The sequence below is a fragment of the Thunnus thynnus genome, chromosome 6, assembly GCF_963924715.1.
Source record: "Thunnus thynnus chromosome 6, fThuThy2.1, whole genome shotgun sequence".
NCBI classification, from domain to species: Eukaryota; Metazoa; Chordata; class Actinopteri; order Scombriformes; family Scombridae; genus Thunnus; species Thunnus thynnus.
Genome location: NC_089522.1, coordinates 1,860,517 through 1,884,039, shown reverse-complemented (window position 1 = coordinate 1,884,039; position 23,523 = coordinate 1,860,517). Strand labels below are relative to the sequence as shown.

The window sequence follows — 23,523 nt, the reverse complement described above, 5'->3', positions numbered from 1 at the left end:
AATTACTGTACGTCCACATAATGTACAGCTAGGTAGCTAGTGCAGCTACAGAAAGACTGACCATTAAACTACTATGAACAGCTTGCACCTCAAAATTCAGTGTTCATTCAACTCTTAGCTATGATGGTGGAGCTGGTGCAGGGACAGGCCTTGATGAACCAGCCAGGGCTGAAGTCACACAGCCTGGCTGGTGTGTTACAGAGGGCTTAGCAGGTAAAACTTACACTGGGGCTTGCTCTGGGCCGAACTCAGCGGTTTAGACCAAGCCAAAGGCCAAAATGCTATGAAAGTTGTCTTGTGGCCGGTTTTTGTGCACTTTGTCCTTTTTTTTCCAACTCTCATTGTCCCAAAATTAATTTACATCCTCCCAGATCTTATTTTTATCAGTCCTGGGATGATGGGAAGTCCTTAAAGGACGACTCAATCTGCATTTTTTTCTGGGTTGTTCAAATGGAAACACTCACTCAGCTGTTAGCAAAAAGCAGTGATGTGGGTTAGAGCACTGATGCCCACCCGCTCTCTCCACAAACACAGTTCACTGACAGTGTCTTCCTAACATGGGCATCAGCAACTGTGAGTGCTTAGTCCATCTCTGTGGCTACTGCAAGTAGGTCTATCTGCAGACTCGCAGTATCTACACAAAACACCTACTTTAATACATGACACACCCACTTGGTTAGGTTTAGGCATGTGTTCCAAATCGCATAACTTCCACTTTTTACTTTTAGTACATACTGCAGCTGCCCTTAAGAAGTACATACTGTTGCATGCAGTATTCATACAATTGGGACATACTACTTCATCTGTCATTGTGGCTTCTGTTGTTGCACCTGCTTCTGTCACTGACACCGTCATTGGTCTGTGCTCTCTCTGCAGCTCAGTTGATGTGACGAACCTTCTGCTGCACAGAGGATTATGGGTCAGAATAGCCAGAAAAACCGACCAGATGTAGTAGGACATCCTGGTACTTTTGGAATACTATATATTGGGACATACTGAATCTTTTTCTGGCAACGCACTCATGGTTAGGGTTAGGGGTGTGCGTTGGGGGTTGGGGGTTAGGGGTCAGGGGTGTGTCATGTAGCATGCCCTTATGGTGACAACAACAGGAGGGGGGGTGAAGGGGGGTTGTGTAGTAAATTTATTTAAAAAAGTCCAGACAGAAATCTAGTCCTAGTTTTGATCATTTATTTCAAGAAAAGTTGTCAAACATATACAGCAAAAAACATGATGCTTTTCTCAAACATCTAATGGCTCCTGTTAGCTTCATTAACAAAAACATTTTTTTTATTTTACACAACATCTGAAACATACATTTCTGTACACACTGGAAATATGCACTAAAAGAAAAAGTTCAAGATATTACACATATTGTTTCAAAACGGGGTGGCCCTGTACGATGAATACAGTGAGGCAGTGGAACATTTTGCATAGTGTAAAGTGTTTTCAAGTGGAGTCATTACAAGTCTGAAGAGAACTCAATGAAAAGGTTCATACAAGAACAGTGACAGCAGGGCAAGTGAACAACACGTTTTAGTAGTGATGATTTAGTTGTGAAGATCCTCAGCTAGCTTATGCACCATCAACCACAGCAATGCCAAATACAGGCTTTTAACCATGTTAGGTTTAATGCTTGAAGAAACATGGACATTGAACTCTGCTGAGCAGGTCAGCGATTCAACACCCCAAAGGGTAAAAACAGGTTTCCTATCAGTATGTGCTACAATATTGAAAAAAGGTGAAAAAAAAATGTCTCATCCCGAAATGTAACACCTTTATGCTTTAACAAAACCAATGTTAGCATTTAACAACTACATCTCCCATGAGTGTCAAAGTGTATTCACATTAAACACAGACAAGCAGGTTGTTGCGGTTTAATTGCAATTGCTTGTACCATCTCTACACATTCAGGAGTCCTACAGCTTAGATAAGTGCCAATTTTTTCTAAAACATTCAAGAGGATGCACTTTCACCTAAATTTGCACTGCCTAATCCACGTCTTATTGACTTGCACCTTTCAATTCAGTTCAAATTTGCTTTTTGTTTATTGAGCACACTGTTAAGGCCTCAGTATGATTCAAACAAAGTTGTCGGATTGGCCAACGTCTCCTGAAACCCACTTTCTGATGGAATTGGAAAGTGAGCAAACTGACAATTTTGTTACTTTCCAACAATCACACAACAATTGGCCTGGAGTACAGAGGTGTGAAAGAGGGCAGGGTTTGAACTTAACACAACTACTCCCGAGCAACACCATTAATGCCTTCAAGGAGAGACTGTCTGATTGTACAATACTGAGACTATAACTGTACAAAAGAATTCTCAGAGAGAGATCAGGGAGGCAGTTGGATGTATCCAGGTGGAAGCTATGACGGCAGTCCTTTAAAACACTTTTAGCTTTAGTTCAAATGGGAGTTGTGATTGTTGAATGCAAACAACATAATTGTAGTCTTGGTATGGGGCAGGACTAGTTCTGTAATGCAGCCATTAAGAAACAAATGTTTATATGGATCCATTATTAAAAGAAAAAAAAAAAAAACTAGGTGTTGCTTGTAGCTAAGCAAAACGCCACACAAAGAAGTCTGTCAGAGATTGGATCGAGATAAAAGAGACAAAGTCTGAGGTAAAAATCTATCCCACTCAAAGAAACTTGTATCAGAAACTAAGAAATGGTTGCTAATGAGACAGTCAAGGTAAATAAGATCTTTCCAAGTGCTGAGAATGAGGTAGGACCATACTACAAAACGCTTCAAAATCTACTACTACTGCTGAATCACTGAACTGAAGCTACATGCTACACAGTGCTCTGAAACCAAAAGGAGGCTTTGGTCATTCCTCTGTTGTATGCTGGAGCATGAAGGTCTTTCTTAGCATGGAATATACAAACCCTTTTTAAACTGCTGCTCAGACTCACTACTGGATGCTTTAACTACCCTCCGTTTTCTTTTTCTATGTTTGAATTATTCTGTGTTTGAACCTTTGTATTTAATTCTTACTAGTATCTACCTGGAAATCCTAGTTGTTTAACACCATCAAGTACTGTCTCACATTTTTATGAATAAAGCCATCAATGAGACCTGTGGACCAGTCATGTGTCTTGTGAGTTAATATTTATATGCAAGGGTGCACTTGTAATGATCAATTGTCTTGAATCTAATCACAAGACCACTGCTGTGATTTCCTCATTCCCCAGGTGTCGGGGTTGTAGTACACTACAACCAACCACTGCTTTTACTCAGCATTACATACCACTGCAAGGTGTTTGAAGCATTTTGATAAAGAGTGGAAGAAAGATAGGGACAGTTAGGAGGGTATCTTCTGGCTGCTTTCGGGGATTATTCCCAGATGGCAAATCTTCACATTTCCCTTTAAGAATCCCCAAATCAGATACCCAGTAATTCACATCACACCCATCAGAAACCTTAAAACGTAAAGAGTACAGAACAGTGCTCAGTAATCCTTGATGGCTGATGACTTGATATCATGAACTGCATTCTAAGTGTTATTTCAATTTGTGAGGAGTCCTAAAATTCCAAGCTTAACCTCAAGGTAAAAAATATTCAGAGCAAAATTAACAACAGCAACCTATTTACGTCATTGTCAAAGCATCAAACTTAAAAAAAAATATAAGGCTTCCATCAAAAATAGCCAGTTAGTCTGCCAAATTCTGATTGTTTCTTGGTTAATTTGGTTAATTTAGCAAATATGTTAATATAATCCAAACTTCGCAGTGATGGTGAGACAGATATATACTTGTCCTACAGCTGTTCTTTGGATGCAACAGGAAATAATGTCCAATAATACCAGTTTGAATTCCCTGCTGGACATTGTTTGGTTACAAATGCACAGTACTCTATGGAGTTGATACAGGCCTGCTACTTCTATGGTGCGAATTCTGTCACACACTTTCACAATATACAAACCATTAGCGGTCAATAATCACATTTGCTCTGTCTCTGCCTTCAAAACATGGCACAGATGGCAAATCAACCGTCTTTATGTGATACACCAGTACAAAATCTGTAATGACGATATCATTTTAGTTAAAATTTTGTATATTTTGGCTTCATGGTTGCACCCAGGGGTAGAGGAGGGGCATCAAAATGATCACATTCTTGACATTATTGCAGCCTGGGATATTGTTCGAATGGTGTGACATAACAAAAAGCAAAAGGTTCAATTGGTCAAGTGCGCATTTCTGAAGACAGAAACTCTACATGAAACAAAATCGCACTTGGTGTGAATGGTCTTTAAGGCACAAGGTTGTATGGGGCAGAGTGGGAATGAGACTGGTAGTGTTGCCTGTTGATGGTCATTCATATATTATCATCAGTAAAGTGGGTAGCCCATGCTTTCACTTAAGACACTGGTACAGTAGGCTAACCTGTGCCACAGCCGAGTACATTACAAATGTTAAGGAAGAGCAGGTCTATAATGGAGCTGTTGGGAGCAAAAATCAACAACTAGAAAACCATAAATGTCATGAAACCTTGTTGTCACATCCAGTCCGCTCTCAGGTACACTGCCACTATCCACCAGTAAACATCCTCAGCTCCATGGTGACAGTGATTGAAACTGGATGGTGCTGGAAGTGCACGGTTGTGGTCTGATTTGCATACTGTTCCTGTCTCAGGGTTTTGGAATCATCAGCCAGTTGATCACTTCCCGCTCAAATTATGATTGTGGATTCTTCACAGTTCACTCAGTTTGTCACTGAGTCCCTTTTTCAATTGGTGTCCACGTCCATGTAGTAAACAAAGCTGCAGACACAGAGGATATGAACAGGTTAACAACAAGAAAACAATCTTTCTTAAGACAAAGAAAGGTACCTTTTTATAAAGCTATTAAGTAAAATGTAGGAAAAGCTCTTATCCTATGCCCCTGTGTTCATTTCTGACCCTTCCACAGTTGACCTTGTTAAGTTGTTGGTTGTAGAATCTTGTGCTTGAGCTTGAGCTTATGTTTTTGAATGTGAAATGAGTCGCATTACAGAAGTAAATGCTTTAACTGCTGTGTCACTGTGACTTTAAATACAAAGCTGCAGTTGAGACGTGGTTAGCCTAGCATAAAAAAGCAGGGGAAACAGCTAGCCTAACTGTAATGTAAAAACGACAATTTGTGTGTTTAAGGAGAGTGACGTGCTGCCTCGCAAGGTAAGATGGCGATAGATGGTGCCAAGTATTTTTTGAAAGTGCCTGCCCTTTTCCAAACAGTTTCCATGGACGACTTCTCAGATGGTTCTGTGTAACAAACCATCTGGTACATCAGGTTAACACTCTCAGACCTGTGCTCACCAATTGTATGCGGCAACCTGTTCTTCTAACCACAGACCACAAACTGTGTTTTTTACATTTTTGTTTGTGTATCGAGTTAACGAACAAGTTACAGCATGTGAGCTTTAAAGGTGTTGGTTAGCCTAGTTTAGTATAAAGACTGTCCAAAGTTAAAAAATACACCTACCATGTCCTGACTCTAGCTCTGTACTGAACACACAGGCATGAGGTCTCATTATAAGAAAGAAGGCAATATATTTTCCAAAAGCATTCCTTTAAAAGACACACATTTCATTCTAGCACCCAGTAGGAACCCCAAGTTTGCTCACAGCTGACTGTAATACCAAAATCAACAGCTGACAACTAGTTGACAATAATGAAGGTCGCTGAGTGTGTCACAGTGTGAAGCCAACAAATGCACTGCTTCTACATCTACCTGCAGTAAAATGACACCTGACACCTGAGTTTGTTTCCTGTAGATGTGTCCAGGTTTAGTTCAGCACTGTACTCTAATAATAGACCAGCAGCTGACATCCCACAGCTCAGGCTAGCAGTGGTTTGTTCCTCTTTTCATAGGTTGCATAACCACACAGCACATGGTATGAACACAAGTGGGTCAGCTTAGCGGGAGGTTCATACGTTGGAGATGGTGAATGAGGGATGATGTGCTGAATGGAGACGTGGAAAAGTCCTTATGTCACTGCTGAGTATGAGCACTTTTGATTCCACAGATATTTACAGTACAGTGTTGTGCTATTTGAAAAAAATGTGTCATAAAGCAAATGGAGAAAAATAAATCAGATATTGGCTATGAAAACACAGAGTTCATCTTCACAATTATTGCAGCCTACAAGATTCATTGTTTTATAGGTTCCTCTCAGAAAGTTGTATTCCTTAAAAGGAGCAACGCAACAAAGAGTTAAGAGGTTAACTCATGTTTCAGAACAGCACTGCACAGAGGCTCCCAAACGCAATTGATTTCCAAATGAAGGGGTATTTGGCGTTATTTTTGGTATTAAAAAATATTTTTTTGGCCTGGCGGGGGTTCTCGTTGGCCTGGCAGCCCGCCAGGCCTGTACTATTATTGGGGAAACACTGACTTCACTGCAGAGCTGTCAGGCCATAAAGTATCCTGACATGCTAATAGCCAAGCAATAATTTTTTTGTGATCAAATGTTTATTGAAACAACCAAAACAAGATTGTAGATCACCAAGCCTGTTGCTGGAGAAAACCAATCGTATCGCTGCTCTCCTCTCCTTCAGGGGGGAAGATCAACCTTAGATTAGATCTGTGTGAGTAATCCTCCTGTTCAGCAACCCGGTCCTCTATGTTTTGGATCTTCTCTTTATTTAGTTGAGTGACCTTGCACTGTGTGCGCAGGTCAGACTAGATGATATTGGTTCTTTTTGAGAGCGATGTGAGAGATTTAGATAGACCAAGAAAGTCGCTCTCCATTCTGGAGACGGTAACCTTCAAAGTGCCCATGTCATTTTATATTGCGGTGACAGAAACTCCCCTGGCACTTACATCTTACTGGATTTCAATAAGGGAGTCCTTTATGTCAGCAATAGCTCAGGAAATAATCAGATGAGATGTTACTGATATCTCCTCAGGAGCAGCAAGTGGTTTGCCTATTGGCAGCTTTGTGTGATTGCTGGGTGATTGGTGTGGTCTAATTCCAAAAAAGAGAACTTAGATTTCTTATCGTCTTGAATGGGTGATGGAGAGGGAGATGCAGGCTCCATCAAATCACGGGATTGTTTGGAAGAGTTATTCATTAATCCCAGTATAGATCTAGATAGTCCAGTTATAATGTCAACACCATTTATTCAAGAAGTTTGCAAAGCGAGAGCTCATCAGAGCAGCCATCTCACTCAGTGACCCAGGAGTCATTCTCTGCCAAGCTCTAATCGATCTGTTCTCTGGTACAGGAGCTGACAGAGGCTGGCTGATTTCATGTCCTTTGTTCATCTCGGAGCTTTGGACAAGTACAAGGATTCCCGTCATTTACCACCATACTCTGACTAAAATCTAGTCTCAGAAAACCCAGTGCTGTTACTGAGAGGAAGAGCGGATCAGTTCACAGTGCCCTGAGGCGTCTGCCTGAACTCACAGGTGTGGCTCATTTGTTCAGTATTCCCTCAGTTTTCTTGTTTTCACAGGAACAGCTTTGAGCGTCTTCTCTCACAGAGTGTTGTACCTGTGTGTGAACTTTCTGAACTCTCTGACCTGAGGCATTACACCACGCGACGGATGGGTTACGCAACAAAACATACTCTGACTGCGGACTACACAAGGCATGTTTTCTTCCAAACTGAGGTGGATCCAAATGACAATTCTCACAGTGTTTACAGTACGTGATCAATAAATGATGGTTTCAAGTGTCTATTTTTGATGTTCCACAGACTGGAACCAGCAAGATGGAGCTCTGTTGAGGGCTTCATTAGGAAGAAATTATTGGTTTATTGGTCGTAAACAGGAGAAAGCGAGCCACCATGATCTGGGCCAATAAAGTATTCAGAATCATTTGCATAAATAAATGCAAGTATGTTGAATGGACTTGATAGGTTTAAAGAAGCAGTTTCAGTTAGAATGCAGTATTTTTTCAAAATGAACTAGTTATTTCTACTACTTCAGGTGTTTCCATGAGGTATTTCTCTTCTGATTGTGCTCCTGTGATTCTTAATGTAATACAGTGGAAACCGCTTATAGTGATCACGGTTACAGTGATCAACTGCTTATATGGATCAAAAAGCTTGGGACAGAATCATTCCAACACAAATGCTGTTTAAACAATTCGCTAAGTAATCAAGTAGTCCGCTTACAGTGTTCATTTTGGGTCTTTTTATAGATGAAAACATATGGAAAAAAAAATTTAAACTACGGTAATTCTATTTTCTTTTTACCTTACTCCCATAGTACACGTATGATGTGTATTTAGCAGCTACAGCACCATTATCAGGCGTTGCAGCGCACCTCCACAGGTTTGTGTGGAGGTGCGGTGTGTGGGTGTGATTATTTGTTACCGCCGTGAAACAATCAGTAAATAACCTTTTATTCCTCTCATTCATTAGATTTCTCGCTACCACTGCTCACTCTCCTCATCCACTCTCCAGCTCGCTCGACCACTGTTTCTCTCTTTCTCTTTTTCTCCCGTCTTTTTAAAAAATGATTCAGGAAGCCGTCAGCAAAGCCTAACTTTACTTTTAACGTAATCAAACAAAGAGAAATGTCTTCCTCTCTTCTTAGTAATGTTTTTGTCTTCCTTCATGGCAGGGTGTGCAGCCTTACAGGTTGCATTTCTCCAAAAGTTGATTCTGGTTCAAATTCTTGCTGCGGCGCCCCTGCAGCCCCCCTCCCGCACAGCCTAAACACACAACCCGTTTGCTTCAGGCTGGTTACCTGAGGCTGGTGCTTCGTGCACACTGAAATCATGACTGGAAAAAAAAGGAAACTGGAAGTTTTTTTCTCTCAATGAAAAACGTAGTCTCCTTGAAGCTTATGACAAACTGCCAAAAATGAGCCAACGAGATGCAGCAGCGAAATAACAAGCGTTTAAAACAGCTGTTCTGTATTTTGAAACAGTCAATAAAATTCAGTAAATAGTGAAGCTGCCCGTTTCATTACTTTATATTCATGTAATAAATATACAAATGTCAATTACATGGTAATCTGTGTGAGAAATAAAGAAAAAGAAAAAAAAATCGGCTATAATAATCATCTGCTTATAGTGATCAATTTGACCCGGATGGACGTGATCACTATAAGCGGTTTCCACTATAGAAGGCTCCACATAGACAGCTATTTTGGAACATCCAAGTACGCACCATTTTATACTGTGAAGTCTGGAACATGTTTTATGGATGAATGCAATTCTTCCATCCTCTGTCAGTGTCTGCACCGGATGCATTCAGTTACAGTACTGCAGTGAGCTCAGACACTCACATCCCAGTAGACAATCAGTGTAGTTACAAGCATAAGTGAGAAGAACTTGTGTACAAATATGCTTCAGGTCAGTTAGGTGTGTAAAGCAAAGTGAAACGTGAACCATTATGTGGTCGGTGTAGACAGTGCTACTGATTCTAACTGAAGTGTATCTGTTCTGTCAGACACGTGAAAAAATGAGACTAACGCGTCCGGTGTAGACAGTCTGCAACTGTCTCCTTTGAATGATGTTTCTGTTCGGTACATCAATTTCATGGCAGCTGTTTTACTCCCTTGAGGATTGACATTTTTCCTCCACAGGCATAGACACACAAAGAGTATGTGCAGCTGTTCATGGGCCCAGTATGCTTCAAACGAACTAGTTCATACAACGTGTCGTCTACAGATGCCTAAATGTAAAAGTGTTTACACCCATTCTAAATGGCCACTCATGAAGGCGGGGTGAAAAACCTGCAGTCACAGAGAGGGACGAGACACGAGGAATCATACAAATAGGGATAGTGGCGCGCATTTTCAGACAGTCTCTCCTTCATAGATGTGCATGTGCCTCTTGTTGATTAAGATTGATACATACGAGATATCTGGTTACTGTAACTGGGGTAGGGGATTAGAAAAACCTGGTTTCCCCAGCTCTCCTGGAGAATGCTGATTATTCTGTGATGTATACATGTAACTGTGTGTCTAATCAGCTTTTTAAAAGTTCACATGTGCTGTACAAAAGACCTGTGGGCAGAAAAAGTGCAGCAGAGCGACTAGATGAAAGGAGAGATCATTACACGGAGCGATGCATCCGCCCAAATTCCGCCCATTAAATTCAGACACTTTGGCTGCTCTGTCTGTCTACCTGTCTGCCTCTCACTACTCTGTCAGTCCGCTCCAACCGACACACACATACCCCCCCCCCCCATCACTGTACAGTTAAAGTCAGTAAGTCCCGCTTCCAGAATAAGGGGGTAGAGTTGAAATCTGGTTACTGATCAACTGCTTGTATACACAGATTTACAGGAACCAGGCTACTACTGAGCCTTCAGACACATCTGCTGGTCAAACCTTTGCTGAAGTCAGCATATCATTTGTCAGCTTTGTTATTACAGCTAAATAAATAAGTAAAACTAAGGAAACACGGTGACGGTCTAACTCTAGTAGATCCTGGACAAACTGAGGCCTGTTGCCTCCTCAGCAACCCTGCCAGTCATTTGTTGTTGCATAACCCAAAAACAGACTACCTCGTTAAAAAACCGGCGGAGACTGGTATGTTTGGGGAAGTGGTGGGGGCTGGTTTCTTGTGAGCCTCGGAGGCCGTGGCAGCTCTCTATGATTAGCAGTCAGAGAGGGAGCGTTAGCTTTTTATGACCCTGTGGGGGTTTTGCGGGTATATGGCATGCAGAGCAAAACATTCCACTTGGCTGACATTCATAAAAACTGTCCATTATTTAAGTTTAGGTGTGTATCTCCAGGTTCCTCTTGATGCAAACAGGACAAAGCATTTCCAGCAAGTAAAGAGGTTGGGTCAATATGATGATGACTTTTGATAACCAGTGGACAATACAGACAATGGGAAAATTGGGATGACATTCAGCCAAAGGGGTATTTTCTACTTTCTGATAAAACAGAGAAATTATTAAAAGAAATGTCATTCTGTCAGGATCAGTCATCTGGAATAACATCTGTCTGACAGTTCACCCATCGGCATAGATTGTCAAGGTATTGCAGAATTGTCCAGTGACAACTAATTCCATATAGACTTACTGGTAAGATCTTGGTAGAGTGTGTGATGTGTTTTCTGTGCAAAGTGGGCAGAGCAAGATATGGGGGATACATGACCTGATGATCTGGCAACCCTCAGGCTGAACTACAAACTGTCGGCTAGCTGCAGCGGTTGGTAGTTAGAGTTTAAATGATTCACATATCACAGAACTAAAAATAATCAGTCAGTTATTACTGAATATTTTCATTTCAGTTTCGGTATCAGTAACAATACAAATGGGAGGTTTGGTATTGGTTAATGTGAAGATTATCAATCAAGGAAACTGCTTAAAATTTGCATCTCTATTTGGTATGATGTAAAGATACAGTAGGTTGACAACTACTGTATCAGCAGCAGGGTTGTGCTTGAGTTGTACAGCTCAAATCAACAGATTGAAAGAGAGGACAGAGTTACTGAACCTCAACTGAGGTTTGAAAATGCTTTACAGCAGACAGATAGCACATATCTAAATTTCGAATATCAATTTTAGTGTCAGGTTTATAATATAATAATCTGACAAAAACTGTCCCTAACAAAGTTAAAACCAACCCTTTGCTCTTGGCTTCACTAGTGTGAAAATTCTGTAATTAAATGTCAACATAATTCTATTGAGAATAGAGCTGAATTAACAAATGAGGACAGATCATAACAAAAATGAGAAATAAGCATTAGGATTTTCCAGGATGTAACAAAACATAAAGAAAACATGTAGTTTTTATCTGGATGCCACTAAGATGAGATGGACCAAAACTCCTAAAACACTGGGTTCTAATTCTGGACACATTATGTCCATGAAGTCTGACATTTGGTAAAACAGGGTAATCTGATCCCCAAAAACTGAAAAATTGTCACATGTATATCTCCAGAACCTTTGTAGCATTTTTCAAAAATTTTAAATGCGAAGAAAAACATTTTCCAAGGTCAACCCCCACTTTCAGTAAAAACTGTTTATTTTTCCACTCTAAAATGTTCCATTCTGCACATATCTTGGGTCAAAAAAAAAAAAAAAAAAAAAAAAAAAAGAATTAATGGGATCCTTTTTTTTGTTAAAAAATTATCAGATTTTTCAAATATTGATTTAGATCAATGAGCTTCATCCTTTAGGGAGGAGATACAGACTCGTCAGGCACAAGTGCTAATAGAAATGAACATTTCTACAGGGCTTTCTTATGTGCTATAACTGTTTAATATATAATAATTGTTCAATATTGCAATGACGATATGACCTGCGATAAATAAACAAATACTGAAATGTGCATATTAGCTATTCAGATCCTATGTGACATAGACCCCAAACAATGAATAACCTCCTACGCCTGCTGAATAAAGAAATGAAGTAAATCATTTCAAACATGCTTTTATTGCTTTTATTTATTTACTAATTGCACATGAATACCCAACCAATTAAAGAGAACATTGATTTAAATAAGGTATTATGACTAGAAATGAAAGTTTAACCATATCTCTTCTCACCTATAATTTATTGGTCAAAATGAACTCTGTCAGCTCAGTCAGAACCGTTCAACGATCTGAACTGTCAACACGACACACAGACGTTCTGGTGAGAGCTCGCCGAGAGGCCGGAATATTAGCACATAGAGCACCTGCAGTGGTGGAAAGTCAGCTGGAGTTGTGAAGCTGTGATAGATGGTACGCAGACTGTGAGGAGATTAACACGGTGTAAAGAGCTTACATCACATTAGATCCAACACAACCACCATGAATGGGGACAGTGAAGTGGAAAAGATGTGGATCCATGTTATTCCAGAGCGCTGTGGGACAACAGTGTCTGTATGGGATTCTGGAAGGTTCATGACAGATTTACATGGATGAATGATAGAAAACATAAAAGGCCTTGTGCTTTTCACTAAAACCTTTCCTAACCTTTCCACTTTCCCCCTCCAGTGTTCATATTTTAAGTAAACACAGAGACTAAGAGGTGCTTCACCGTAGTCATTTGCACAGGAACTTGTTTTTGCGGTTCTTGCTCTGAACCCTGAGGGCCCTGAGGAAATATTTACAACCTTTTCAGCCACTGAATGCTCACTTTTACAAATACGCATAAGTGCGCCAATGTGCTCATCACACCCATACCCAAAATCTCATAAAGGCTGGAGTTTCTCAGCCCTTCTGTAATACCCCCCACTGACTGAGCCTATAGGGAACATACCGTACCCTGCCTGCAAACCGCCATCCAAACAATTGCATTTCCTTTAGGCAAGCAAGATCAGCATTCTGTCAGCCCCTCCTGTCTGTTTAAAACTGCTCAGGAATATGAAGATGAGAGCGAGAGAGAAAAGACATCAAACCTGCTTGAAGGCATCGATATGTTTAACACAGTATGTAGAGACATTGGCGTGCGCCATACGAGGACAACACCCTGAAAATGCCTCAACTTGCCATTTGTCAAAACCCTCTTCATGCTGTCGATGAAGTCCCAGTGTAAAGACTGTACACGTGAGGAGGGCCGGGGCTTACGCTGCTCTGGCCTGGTTTAGACAGAGGCAGCACACGGCTGGCAGCCAGCGAGAGGACAAAATGTTCCCGACGCAAGTCTCCCTAAGCCCTGAACCAGGAGAAGCACTCTCATTGTCCAGCAGTGGAGGAGGGGGTGGGGGGGGAGAGAGGATGGACAGGGAGGATGGGTGAGACAGATTGTCAGGGACAAGTCGAACAAAAGAGATACACATGATTATGATATGATGCTGACGAACATCTGATAGGGATTTCCAAATCCTGATCCATGTCATTAAACATTGAGTATTTGCTCATACACAGTCATAAATGATATTGCTCTTTTCTTTCATACAACAGCACCAAAGACAGTCAAACCAGTTCATTTAAGATAGGATGCACTGGAAACAATTAGTGCTGATCACAAACACTGGAAAAAGTTCAAAAAGTTCCATCTTAACTGCATGAGAACCTTTTAAAGGCACTGCCTTACTAGCAGTGGTTGTGGATAATCTCTTTTCTTATCTTTTCTAGGGATGGGAATTGTTAAGATTTTATTGATACCAATGCCATTATTGATTCTGCTTATCGGCCTGATTCTTTATCAATTCCCTTATTGATTCCTGATCAATTTTTTTTGTGGGGAAAAAAATAGGCGTACACAGGTTTTCAGTTTCAACACAACTATATATATGAAACATGATTGGAAGATAAGATAAATGGTCTGCAGCCAATAGTTAACTGCATTAATTAATGTGCTGAGCTGTGCTGTTATCAATGTTGTGTCTCCAGCAGTGGAGAGCAGCCTCTCTGCTCCCGTTAGCTCCGGGGAAGGCCGTCCTTGTACAACATGCTGAGTGGGTGCAGGGTTTTTGAGGTGAAACAGACTGAGAACTGAGTTAGCTATGCTAGTCTCTGGGTGACGGCGGAGAAAGTTCACAATATAATTCACATTCGTCTCGTAAAGGTAACTGTTTGGTAATTAAATCAAAACTTATTTGCAACCGCTGCCTTTTTGAAAATGAGGTTGCACTTCCCTTGCAGTTGAGTTCGCCTTTTTCATTCCGTCAACGTCACATGCTTGGGCATCGTTAAGAGGAATTGATAAGCTCGGAGGCATATGATTCCGATGGATCGGAAGATTTGGAACCTGTTCTCAATTGGAACTGGTTTTGGATCCCCATCCCTACACTTTTCATGACACAAAGTGACAACTGGTGAAGGTGGAGCACAGAAGATTGAGGTAAACATGGGACTGACAAACGATCAGGCAGCATGTTTAAATTTGAACATTTGAACAAATCTCATAGAAATTCATTCTAGGGCTCCAGTATCAGCACTAATAATTCTATTCATTTAAACCCATTAGAAACATTTGTTTTTATACTAAAAGTATCCGAGAAACCAAATAGCTTTTTAAAATATTCTCCAGTCAAGACAGAGCTCCGCCTGATTTATATATTGGCTGATAAACAACAACTAACTGCAGTACAGAAATGCCAATGACGTGTTTAAGGTCATGTAGAAACAGTGATGCCATTCAGAGCTAAAGGTTTTATCTATTACTGATCAATAGTTTAAGTCATTCTTCAAGAAAAATTGCCAACCGTTGCCTGGTTTCAGCCTCTCTAATGTGAGGATTTGCTAATATGAAAACATCATATTGGACGTCAAATTATTACCTGTTTTCGATTATTTTATAGAAATTTATTCAGAGAGGACTGAAAAGTTTATATTTAGACTTAATGTTCCTCTCACTACATATCTTTGTCCCATTTTTTTTATAAAGCAAATCTAAGGAATCCATTTCAAAAACATTTATGTATCTTATGGGTTTATATAAAAAAAATTAACATCAGTCAATATATAATTATTGTTTTGTTCTTTTACGCCCAAATATTGATCAGCATCAGTCTCAAAAATCCAGAATCAGCCAGGCTATACAGACAAAAATCAGATCACTATTATTATGAGGGCTAAAGCCCTAAAGTCCAATAAATATATTAACAACAACACAACAGCATTTGTCATTCTTTTGTGGCATTTCATAGATTGTGATCAATCAATTAGGAAGAAAAATAGCCGAAGCATTAATCAATAATAATAAATAATCTGACTGCAACATATCCATCCCCACACTGACTGGACTAGATCCCATTCTTAATAAAGAAACAGTAACAGCACCCACAGATTTTTTCTATTTCTGCATGCGTCAAATCTCATCACTGATGCGAGTATCGTCACTGTGCTGTCATCAGCTGAACCCTCGGTTAACCAGCTCCCAGCACATAACGACACACATGCAGCAGAGACAACCGCCCTCCCCTCCTCTCCTCTCCTCTCCACTCTCTGTGTTTACAGCCACTAATCCCTATCTCCAACAGATGACAGGTTTTCCCATTGAACCAGTGTGGAGCTGTTGGCCTGTTGCATAACATGCTATCCCATCATGCCACGAGAGAAAGAGGTCAATCTGCAGCAGACGAGTGCACAAATGCGCCTTCAGAGTCCATCGGTGACCCCGCCGACAGCTAGGAGCTGAGACATGTTCCGTCACAGGGTGAGGAGGCTCTACAATCAGGGGTTAAAGAAGAATGGGTGCAGGATACGAGAGCTAATTGTCAAACAAATGACTAAGCTTAGTCCCAGTCAATGGAGGGTTCAAGTTCAAACAAACAGACATCTGGTTCAGGTCACAGAACATAGAGTCAGAGGCTGATTGATATGCTACAGGGAGTTTCTGCTCTACTTAGCAAACTGAGATAAATTATTAAGATCTTACAGGGACTCTGACACTGTCACTGTAGAAGTAGTTATTTCCTAAGTAGTGGGCATGTTAGTTTGCTGTTTTTTATTTTTGGGGGTGGAGGGAGTTCTTTCAAATTTGCATTTCCCTTTATGCAGTGAATTGGGTCTTAACATCAACATTCATGAAGTTAAGACTTGTTGTTGGTTGTTGGAGTATTTTTAACACCACATTTCTAGTAACATTAATAATTAAAAACCCATCCTTGTGTTGTTCACTCCAAATGTTTAGACAAGGAGGGCATTTTTTATTATTGTCTTTATTCAATATTTCAGGTTTTTTAACAAATGTAATTTCCCATAAACCCACAGACCACTGCAGGACCATCACTCGCCAAAACCATGAACACGATGAGGCTTTGCAGTTAGCTCAGACACGTCCGTAAAAACAGCAGCTGCAAGTTTTCAGACAGCAGAGATAACAGCTAGAGAGTCAGAAAAATGACATCAAAAGAGTGAATTTTACTGGTGGAACCAAGTTATGATGACGCCATGCTGGTTCATGACAGCTGGAGTTTTTTGTGTGCTTACAAAATAATCATAGTTTCAACTTGTAAAAGCCGGCGCTATAGTTGATATATTTGTCCTAAAATATGGGAAGTAAACCCCTGGAACATGTTTTATTTTTTCAAAAATACTGATGGAAGAAATGCTGAAGGAACAGAGGCTAGACAGGAAGTGATGTCATGACATCGATATTTTTATTCTGCTTCAATGACAAATCAAAAGGTGAAAGCTTACAAAACTGTGTAGCTAATAAATGAATATGGCCTATGTACAGTATGTACAATATTAATACACTGTTGCGATACCGTTAAATTTCTGTATAATCAACTACGAAACCATTTAGAGACGGTTTTGGATAAATTCAGCAGCTACAGTGCAGTGGCCTGTTCCTTGTTGCAGGGACAAAGCATTCAGAATAAGCTACAACTGATTTCACTGCTCTAGCTCGAGGCTCATGGGTACAATAGTGTTAAGACACATTCCACATGCTAATATGACTAAGAGAACTTCAAGTTGAAAGCTGTGTTCACGTGATATGGGATAGAGCAGAGATGGGAAAGATTCCCATGTTTCACAAGGCAAAAAGTTTCAGACAACTCAATACAGTTGAATGAATGCAGAGCTGCTCATATGAGGGTTAAACATACTGTGCATTGACAATATAACATTATATGGATTAAATCTGGGTTTAATTACCTTTAATTACCAGAACATGACTGATATGAAGCGTCCATGTTTGATATGTTTTCAGGTATTTCTGTATTATTAAGTGCCAAGTTGGATATTTCTCAGCTTTTAAAAGACAACTCAGGTGTTAGAGTGAACAGTATTTACAAGTCAAAAATCGCTACATACAGTAACTCCTATAAGACAAGAATGTGGAATAAGCATTAGCTTAAATGTAAACGTTCCCTTCAAAAGTATTTTTCATCGTAAAAGTACTTCCTGGTTACTGGCGGTGGTAAGAGAGGCCTGCAGCAGGCTACAGTATGTTTAAGTGCGCACCTATAATCCAATCATAATGTTGATGTAAACACCGGACTCTGATTATTTAATGTGATTATGCTCATAGTCAGAGTAAGTATTAGTAATAAGTGATTTAAGAGTAGCCAAGCAGGAATGTTGAATACTCCAAATTAAGAGTTTTAGAATTGATATCACATTTTTACACAATTTGCTTTATTATTTGGTAGACAGTTTTGAGAATTTATGGCCGCACTTTAAATTTCATCAGATTCGTTTCATATCTTATTTTCTGCTTCACTCTCTCACAATGTCACCAACACACACACACACATGCACGCAACCTGACTGTGTGTATTTAATCAAAGCCAGGCTGTTTGCCCTCAGGCCCAGGCTGTACCCTGCTTGTGCTTGTCTAAAAGCCCTCCTCCCTACATAGCTTTTAAACCACCCTCTCCATCCCCAGAGGCCATCAGCACTCCTCCTATTACCTGCCTTCGTCTTTTACTGCACTTTTTTTTTGTTGTTAATTTACTTTAAGCAAGATTTATCTGCGGTGACATTAGCTGACATTAAATAACTGGTACACTATTTTCTTCAGTCATCTCGTTAATCTTATCAATATCCAGGTTTTGTTTCTTGACGTCAGCGGGGCAGTGGTTAATTTCACTCTTGTTAATCCTGTTTCCTTGACAGTGACGTGGGAAGCTTTGGCAGAAATCAGAGACAGCAATCAGGCTTAGGAACTATTTGGAGTGAAGGGACTAGGCCATGGCTCAACAGATCACCACTTTCACCAATGGAGATGCAATAAATACGATATTTTTCTACGTAGTTCTCTTGTAGGATGGTTTGAGTTTGTTATAACGTGGATCTTATTTTTGTAGTTTTGGCCATCACGCTAGTGCCGAACTGAAACGCACCTAACCTTCATCAAAGTCAGCCTAATTTGCTTCTCTCTTCATTATAAAGTGGTGAAGAGAAAGAACATGTCACTAAAAAGTACTAAACCACACAAACCAGTGGCTTTATATTAAGGGGACATCCCAACCAGTGACCAGGCCAAAGAAAGGTTAATGGTGTCAGCTGAAAGGAAGATTACCTGTTTTCAGCCCTGGGTTACCAATGGCCAATGTTCTCTTTAAGCCAGGGTGGTTAGTCCTATGTCAAAGAGGAGTCTGCAGGTTTTAATTCACACTAATCACTAGAGCAGCTCATTTCAATGATTGCTCCTCCCCTCTGGTAAACTAATTAAAATGATTAAATCTGTGAAATTAGCTGTTGTGTGGTTTAATTTGGAGGAAAACCTGCAGTCCACTCTGTTGCATAGGACAAACCTAACAAGAACATTCCTAAAAGTAGTAAGGTAGCAAGTAGTCAAAGGAGTTGAGTTTACCTGGGAAGGAAAGAGGTCCCTTCTTTGACTGGTTAGGGTAGAAAAAGGAGAAGGATTTGAAAGGTGGGGGCTGTCACGAGGCACACGTGACTTGGTCCATCCGCACCTCCAGCTGGAAGGCGTCTGGTCGGTCCTGAGGGTTGACTGCAAGCATGTCCTGGAGGAGTTTCTTCACCCCCTCAGACATGGAGCTCCTGGCCTTCTGAGGGATGTGCAGAACCATCTTGGGGTTCTCCAAAAGCGCTTCCCCAACAGGTACAATATCTGAGCCCTGCCGGATGTAGGTGCCCAGCAGTTCACGTTTGGACTCTGCATCAATGAAAGTGATCCGCTCAATCATTGCCCAGATGATGATGCCCAGGGCGAAGATATCAGCCTTAGCTGTGTAGTGGCCTTCCCATACCTCGGGGGCCATGTAGAAGTCCGAACCGCAAGCTGATGACAACCAGAACTTGTTTATGTTGCCGATGTTGTTCTGGTTGCTGCCTCTGCTGCCCGCTCCCGTCGCTGGGTATTCTTCACTGTTCTTGGAGTTCAGGCCAGCACAAACTTTACTGAGGCCAAAGTCAGCAACTTTCAGAACAGGTGAACCAGATTTCTGTGAGATGAGGATGTTGTCTGGCTTCAGATCACGATGGACAATGTTGTTCTTATGCAGGAAAGCCACCGCACTTGTCATCTGGCGCATAAAGCTCCTATTGGTCTGGCGGTCAGGCCGGCGAGACAATATGTACTGATTGAGATCCCCACCCTCGCAAAACTCCATGACAAACCAGAGGTAGCAGGGCTCCGCTGGGTAACCCAGGATGCGCTCCCCTGTAGTGGGCAGATTACAGACAGATATATGACAATTAATGAGATGACAGCAGAACCAAGACAAACTGTGACAGTCAGTCACTTCATTAGAGCTCAAAACTAACACTAACGATGACTCTAAAACACAAGAGCTACTACACAAGTCAAGCACTTACACTGTATATTCAGTGCTACTTTCACTGCCATTTCAGTGAAGTATTTGACATGCTAATTATGTGCTGACTGTGCTCCAAGGCTCTGAGGTTTGAGGACTAACTACTGTCAATAAATACGATAATAAAAGTAAAAGATAAAATAATAATAGTTTTTCAAATCCTAATGGATGCAAGAAAAGAATAAGTCATCCACAGGTCTGATGAATTAAAGATACTTGGTGTGTTGTTGGAAACCTTAAAGACAGTGATTTTTTTCTTCAGAGGAAGCGACATCATTGTCGGTGGTTTGTCACCGCACGCAACCGAGAGCTTGATGATCTGCACATACTTCATTCAGCTGTGTTGCTTCCACTTCAAAGAGTGTTGAGTTTTACACCTTTGCAGACTTCTCTGTTTATTAGACCAGCAGCAGATGGATGTTGTTGCTCAGATTAACTGTCCTGTTCTGTCTGAGACATAATAATCGAGGTATCTCAGGACATTAAGCTGAGGTGGTAAGCCACCTGGATCCTGACGCATCTCGTCCCATGATCAATTTAGTTTGCAGATGACCTTCAAAACAGTATGCATGCTTTTTAAATATATGACCTTTTATATGTGAGACTGTAAATAGTGGACACTAGAGGCTGACTTTTTTGAAGTTAAACTTTTGAAGTCAATATTGATATTTGAGAGTTTAAAGATCCAGTGATGAAATATCAGCCAATATCAGTTTTTTTTACATAAACATATTACTTTAACATTTTTAGTTTGGGTCCTTAAATTTTGATTATGCAAGAATTATGACCAAGATATGTTGTGAGCAAGACATTCTACAGAGGAAAAATACACACAGACATTTCCTAAATTACTTCAAACATATCTTTTACGTTTCTCTACTGACATTTGATGTTACTTATTAGCCAACATATGCACAAATACTAATATAATATTATATAATAATAATAATAATGATAATAATATCTGTAATAAGCTAATATCCACCGATATAACGGCCTGGCTGATTTATCAGTAGAACACAAATGGACATTGGTACATTTTTTTCACAACTGACTCCAAATATGGAGTATAACTTTGAGGTACCTATGAAAAAGACTTTCAAAATGTCTGCGTTGCTCCCATAAACTGACGTGTAATGATATTAATAATACATTTTATTCATACAGCACGTTTAAAAGCACGTTTAAAGATGCTTTACATAGATAAACAACCTTCCCTGATGTTCACTGTGGGCTGCTGACTGCTGAGCTTTACATTTTTAGAAACTAGGTTAAGTGGTCCAAGACAAAAGCTAAAAGGGCATATAGATTAAAAACAAGTCAGTTTTTATTCAAATCCTAAGAACAATCTCTGTCATCACTGGATGGCTGCAGAAGATTTTAATGTCAGACTAGTATTTAGTCTAAGAGCCAGAATAGTGACACTTACATAACAGCCAGGCTGTTAGAAAAGAAGCAGAGAAATACCAATGCTGACTTATGCCGATAAAAATCCAGTTAAACAGCACAGGTCAATGTTGGTATTTCAGTGACAAAATTTCAATCTTATGACGACATATGTAACAGCTACTGCTGATGTATTTCTATGAGGCCTGCTGAGCAATAACAAAGGAAGTGATGGAAGTGGGTCAAATTTGGATTGATGACAATAATGACAATAAAAATGTAACCTTTCAGAAGTTAGCCACAGTATTTCATTAGAACATCCCAAATTACACTGTAATATTACTTTTTATTGTCTGAAATCTCAGTCAACAATCAACTGGTTTACATGCTGCCAAGTAGTACACTGTGTTCTCTTGTGAGCTGAGAGAAACACAGTGTACTCTCTGTGACTACTATAGGCAACGTACTGTATAGTTACGTCACTGACAGAAAGACTGTTTTGATCCACAAAATTCCTTTAGCATTTATAAGTGTCTTACACTGTACATTGCAGTTTATAGCTTATAAAATATTGCACCCTCACGTTTAAGTACAAATATATGCAACTATACATGCAATACATACAATTACACATGCAATGCAAACACTGCCATTACTGTAAATAATCTTTGTATTAAGTGACATAAATAATGGAGGAGGCAAAGATCTTTAATAATTAATCTGTGACTGTGATTTAGGGCCAAAATGTGGGTAACACTGCTATTTACTAAGAACTCTAAGTGCATGTTTACCTACACTGACAAGATATTTCAGGGTTACATTTAAAGTGCTTTTATTACAACATGAGCAAGCTGAGACTTTAGCATTAGGAGTTTAAGATGGCAAAATCACCTCTTAAACTTATTAACATTAAATTTATTGACTTGCCTTAAGAGTAAGAACTTCCAAGATCAGTGGGTTTGTTGTTATTGTACTGCTCGCAAGTGAGTAATAAACATGACAGTAGCTTGTGTACCTTTGAGTGACATCTCCACCAGACCCAAGTATTGTTTGGACCTCTTGTTCCCATGGCTCATCTTCTGGGCCAGACCGTTCCTCTGCAGGACACACTCCTCCAGTTGGACCACATTCTGGTGTCGATTCTCCAGACTCGTCAGGGCCCAGAACTCGGCCAGAGCTAGCTCTACATTTTCCGGGGCGTCGCATTGGAGCCTTTTCACCGCCAACCTAGCCCCTGTTTTCCGGGCTATAGCCTCATACACCACCCCGTAGCTTCCCCGGCCCACCTCCCGCAGCAGGCTGTACCGGGGGGACACCACCACGGCGGGCTCTAGCCGGTCGCTCCGGAGAAAGCTGATGGAGAAGCAGTCGTCGTCGTCCTCCTCCTCCATGGGCTCTGTGTGGTTGTTGTCCTCCACCGTGAGGGAGCGGAGGATTTTGCCCGCCTCCCGCTTCATCTTCCCGGCCACGCTCCGCCTGCAGCCCCGCACACCGCCGCTTACCTTTCTCCTTTTCTTCCCGTCGCAAATATCCATAATTTCTTTTTTGTTGAAAGTAAGCATGAAGGGAGAATGTGTTTATCTGTCATTACTTTAACTCTAAACTAATAAAGTGTGACGTCCTTACGTCTACCTGGTTGTTCGGAGAGGTTAAACGCCAGTCTGTCAACAAGAAGTAGCTTTTCGTTGTTAATAATGACAACGCTAACGCAGTGCCACAGGCTGTCCAGCTGTGGGAACTAATTTGGCCTTATAACAAAATGTTCCAGCTCCAAGTACACGCAGAGAACAGAGGGCGGGGTCCAGTCCGCCTCACGGTGATTGGCGGAGAGAGAAAACAGCTTGCTGACATCCCGCAATGAGAATACAGCGAGCACGCTACATTTGTTTTTATTTTGAAATAGGACACCAGTGGTGTTAGGGGTCCACTTTTAGTTTGTATTCTGATTTGAAATGTTATACTGAAATATCACAGAGCCAATTTCTGCAGTTTCCTCCATTCATGCTGTGCAGTTCCGTGGCAGCATGGACAACACGAGACAGGATGGGGCACGTGTGTGGAGGCATGGGCAGATCC

At 40.7% G+C, this 23,523-nt stretch overlaps 1 protein-coding gene across 1 annotated transcript; it reads right to left on the bottom strand.

Annotated features, from left to right (window-relative positions):
- Window positions 1–1,174: 1,174 nt before the first annotated feature.
- stk35 (serine/threonine kinase 35) lies at window positions 1,175–23,230 on the bottom strand. Its single transcript, XM_067591223.1, has 3 exons — window positions 22,463–23,230; window positions 19,092–19,907; window positions 1,175–4,760 (listed from the first exon to the last, which is right to left on the bottom strand). The coding sequence occupies exons 1-2, from the start codon at window positions 23,007–23,009 to the stop codon at window positions 19,165–19,167; spliced, it is 1,290 nt and encodes a 429-aa protein (XP_067447324.1). The 5' UTR covers window positions 23,010–23,230; the 3' UTR covers window positions 1,175–4,760; window positions 19,092–19,164.
- Window positions 23,231–23,523: the final 293 nt, after the last annotated feature.